A 4,894-nucleotide genomic window follows, 5' to 3' on the forward strand; every position below is an offset into this window, starting at 1 on the left:
TGGAAACTAAGCAAATGCTCCACACTAAGAACAGGGGAGGGGGGGGGGTGACAATTCGGTGAATGTTATACCTCTGGGTCTTAAAATGTGCCATGCCTGAATAAATTCATTGTCATGAAAAATATTCCTAGCCATGAATTGTTTTGGCCCCCTGTGAGATGGGCACCTATTATTCATTCAGGCAGGTGTATGGCGAATAGATAGTCTGTAGCACAGTTTCATTGTTTTTATACACGCCTAAGTTAATTATTATGCTTCTTCAGGTTTTGGTTGAATAGTGTTGCTTTTTCTCAAAATGAGGGAAATCAGATCCATGATCGAGAGGACGGTGAATGTTGAAATCTACAGTGAACGTTATGAATTCGCTCCAGGCATATGAGAAAGACATAGAACTGATGATCTTCCATATTCGCCCTCGTAGTGCTGGTCATGCCCAACTTCGTCGTGAACAAGCTGCTGTGTTGGTTGAAGACAGAGTCATAGACCATTACATTTGGTGCAACATCTACACCAAAACCAACAGCAACATGAAAAATGCGATCCTGAAGTTTTACGAAGAGTTTTCTTCTCTCCTTCAAACCAGGAAGAACAGAACTGAATCCTGGTGCCAGAACTGTGTTGAGCCATTAAAGAACCATGCAAAGAGCACACTTTTCAAGGTAGCGACAGAGGACAAATGGTCCATCAAAAAACAAGAGATGTTATATGGTGTCAAAATGACCAAAGATGACGAAGCACATCTGCAAGATCAGAGGACAGCTAGGAAGATGTTTTGTGAAACGTTTGTAGACAGGAGGTGGAAGAAAATAGCACTGAGGAGACAGAAGAGTGGAGAAGGGATGGCCGAACTGATGAGGAGGGAAGCGATCGATTTGGCAAGACTGTATAAAGTTAGTCTGAGTAACCTCGTCTCAGATGACCAGGAAGACGAGAGTGTCAAGAAATTTGCGACAAGGAATACCAACCAGTAGAAGAGGAAATGTCGTCCAAGAAGTGGAAGTTTGTGACAAACTCCTCATCCTCATCATTCGAGAAGACTCTTCCTGAACACTGGAATCACACATAGCACAGCCCACAAAAAGTTAGGCCAGAATATTACTGTGTTATCGGCAAGCTGATGTCCAGCTTCCACTTGTCAGTGGTGAAGGCTTCTGCAGCCGTAGTGGAAGTAGGGTGGTATTATGTTCAACCTCAATTGGCAGTACCACGACGAAGATGACCGTATCATTGATCTCAGCACTGTTCCTCGCAAGAAAACCAACATCACTCTGGGCAAAGCCATCGAAGCGTTCACTCATTCCCAGATTGTGTACGAGATGTTGGTCTGTGATAAGAAGGTCCCAATTACCTATCACTATGATGGTATCAGAACACAAGGGACTAGAGCAGATTCCGTCCAAGGAGTCACAATCAAGGGGAAGTACTATCCTTTTTCAACGCTCAGAATTGCTTCTGAGACGAAGGAGAACCTAGTCTATCTGAAAGTGGCTGTCCTTTTGATCTTGGAGGTGTATAGAGGCATACCATACCTCCACAAAGCCTGTGGAGCAAGATCAACTTCAACATGACAGACAGTGTCAGCCACAACATTCGAGTCGAGGGAATGGTAACTGAAAAGTTGGAAGTCAACCACTTCGCTGACCACCTACTTTGCCAAGTTCATCCGCGTTTGATGTTCAACACGGAGCTGTGCAAGCTCTGGAGTGACGTCGATATTATTGGGCCAGAGAAAATATTTGCAGGATTTCTTATCATGATAGCCAACCCTCAGGTATATGACACTGAGAACTGGCTCAAATGTCTTCTGAGACTGGTCTCCCACGACTTCGACCACAAACAATGGAACATGGCAGACATGTTTGACGTATTTCTTGGACAGAAGAAGAACTTGGCCATGAGACTGCAGAAGGAGAGGCTCAACTCTCTTGTGTACAGTTGTGTGGCAGCTCTCTTCTTGGACCAAGATGTTGCTCAAATTCCAGTCGATCACCAGTTAGCTGGTTTACATAAGTGTTTTGAGATGCTGGAATACGTGCATATCATGGCCTCAGTGGAAGTGGCTATCGGCGTTCATCTGGTGGAACCTTTCGTGTGTCTCACCTCCAGTAGCTCAACCACATCTGATCAGATGAAGGAGGCCTTTCCTCAGCTGTACCTGGATCTAATCACGACCTCTGCAGAGAGATTGCTCAACCCAGGATCCACTCACATACGGGCAGCCAGCATGGCGATCCAAATAAGCCTAGCCCGCTCAGTGACGTCACATGAAGGTCAGCTCCCAGCCACCTGGATGAATACTGGTTTAGCGTACACCTATTTATTCAACCTTTTCTTGTTTTTGCTTTTTTCCTCACATCCTACAGTACATATATAATTGCACTTCCTTAAGAAAGCCGGTTCTTCTTTAATGCTACTTTTACATATAGATTTATAGGTTTCTGTTGATGAAGAGGTGGAGTAAACTGTTTATAGTGTTATCTTCGTTAATGCTTTAATGGTAAACAAAGCCTTCTTCTTTGCTATGGAGAATCATATAAGACCTACAGTACATACATCATCATTGTTTTACTCCTGTAGTTTATCCACCTTTTTGGAATTGGCTAGAATGGGTCAGACGGCCTATTGCAGTTTTTTTCTTCTTCATATAATCGTATTGTATACACAAAACTATACATACAGAGACATACACTGGTACACATAAAACATGTAACCTATGTTGTAATTTTCATTTTTATCCTTAACATTCCTCTACATTCAAGATTCTTTTGCTTGTTCTGTCTGATGATTCTATTAAGGTGCTTCATCCTAAAGAAGACGGATATTTTTGCAAAAAATGAAATGACATCTGATGGCTGGTCAACTCTTGCATGCTCCATTTCTGATACAAGAGTTTGTACGCACAATTTGCCCTCTCTCAGCTCTTCACCATGCACAGTTTTAAATACTTCCCTCATAACCAGTAACTGAGAGGAGAAGCTATCAGAAGGCATATGCAAGTGACCTCTACTGACCATTTCGGTCTATGAATTACCTGACGGTTCACAGTTCCCTGCTTTGTATCCTAGATATGAGTATTTAGCTGAAAACTTTTTCACAATGTACCCACCAATATACTACAGGGACTGTTCTTCTTTTACTGTGCTAGCCGGTTGTGATACATTGACATTTCTCATATTTTCGCAGTCTTCATGCAAGTCCAGAGACTCTTTATCATCCAAGTTTTCCATGTCCAAATCCATCTCTTGAAACAGAAGACTAGTTAGGCAGATATCCAGTGCAAGTTTGGGATCATGTGTGCCTGATTTACTCTTAGTTACATTGGCCACCTTACCCATTACAGAATCACAAGGGTCTTCATTTTGGCTTATATTACTATTTTCACTGACAAAAGCAACTTGTTTACCTAACATTACCTTCTTTAGTCGATACTTAAAACTAACAGCATCTGGATGATCATAAAGTGTTGCCCATTTGCCTGATGCAGCCAAAGAATTTTTCAAGGCAGTCTTGATCCAGTCTCCTGGTGATAATGAAATTAAGTTGATGGCTGTGTTTTAACATTTCGAACAGTCCTATGATTGACTTGCAAGACAGGATTATTCCTTCTTGAAAACTGTACAGTGATTTTGATGCAGAGTTATTTACTTTCATAGTTAACATCATGTTTATCATTCTAAGCAGTAGGTCTACCTGCAACTCAAAATGCATACCAAATGCACTGTCACGAGTCGGCTAGTGACATTGGCTTTTGTGGGAAACTGCGAACTCAAGTGGAATCTCAGTTTATCATTCAGTTAACCGCTCATCGGTGGGAGTCCTTTCAAATCAATTTTTCAGTGTCATAAGTGATCGTCTTTGTGTGAGACATTAGCACTTCCGCTGAGCGATTTGTTTTGGGCGTGTTTCGCTCACTCTAGCCGTTAAAAAATGCGGCCCTAGTTCTCCCTTTTTCCCACAAGTTTATTCAGTCCAGTGTTTGCCGTGACGGAGTGAGGTACTGTGCTCCAGCAGTGACAAGTCAGCTAGCACCCAGGCTCCACTAGACTACAGTTCTCCAGACTCCCACCCTTCGTTGGTGATACACCGCATTCATTGACCAGTATTTCTTTTCATTTCCTAGACTTAAGAGTTAAGTTAAGGTGTTTTTCCTAGGCGTAAGAATTTAGCTTTTGAGTAAGTGAGTGAGTGCGATCTCATTAATTTGATTTTGAAATGTATCGTTAAATTTATTTTGTAATCAATAAATTTAACAGTTCTTTTTCTTAAGCTTAATGTAATGTAAAGTCGTGTTTCATTTCTCCATAATTAAGCTTATTTCCCATATAGCTCCTAGCTTGCATAAACGTTTTGCTATTCATAACTGGTACTTAGGTCAGTCTTGTTGTATTAAGCTTAAAACCCGTTGTCCCTTCTAGGAGTTAAGCATCAGCAAGAACCTGATATTATTAATAGTATTAGTTATTTATTGTCAGGGGTGAAGTAACTTTCTCCAGAGGCTAACAGTACTAATAAACAGCAATTGAGTAATTAGTCTCTGCTGTGTACTGTTGAGAAAGTTTATAAATTCTCGTTCTTAGAGAATCGCGCGAAGCAAGCCAGCGTGAAGTAATCATTGCTTGATTTAGCAAGACAATCATTGTCCCTGCTCTTCAATATTATTGAACATTATTATTATTATCCTTTAATAATTGCATTTAATTTAAAAACCCCGTGACAATTGGCGAGCTCATTCCAGGATATTAACTCCTAGCTCTAAAGCTATTCACGAGATAGTACTCACTCGTTCATATTTAGGTATTTATCATTAAAGTTTATAGGCACAAGTTTACTGGTGGTTACCGTTATTTTAGCAAGTGAATTTTTGCTCTATTAACCCACAGAGTACTTAACTCTA

The 4,894-nt window shown here is 41.0% G+C and overlaps 1 protein-coding gene across 1 annotated transcript; it reads left to right on the top strand.

Moving 5' to 3' along the window:
- The first annotated feature begins 356 nt into the window (after positions 1-356).
- LOC145400779 (uncharacterized) lies at positions 357-971 on the top strand. The gene has a single exon (XM_080273215.1). The coding sequence runs from the start codon at positions 357-359 to the stop codon at positions 969-971; it is 615 nt and encodes a 204-aa protein (XP_080129341.1).
- The last annotated feature ends 3,923 nt before the right edge of the window (positions 972-4,894 follow it).

This window comes from Coenobita brevimanus, chromosome 53, assembly GCF_032717465.1.
Source record: "Coenobita brevimanus isolate Jiangsu-jjx chromosome 53, ASM3271746v2, whole genome shotgun sequence".
NCBI classification, from domain to species: Eukaryota; Metazoa; Arthropoda; class Malacostraca; order Decapoda; family Coenobitidae; genus Coenobita; species Coenobita brevimanus.

What these genes read in the sequence shown, in the direction of transcription:
- LOC145400779 (XM_080273215.1), top strand. Translation starts at nt 357, where the DNA reads ATGAATTCGCTCCAGGCATATGAGAAAGACATAGAACTGATGATCTTC.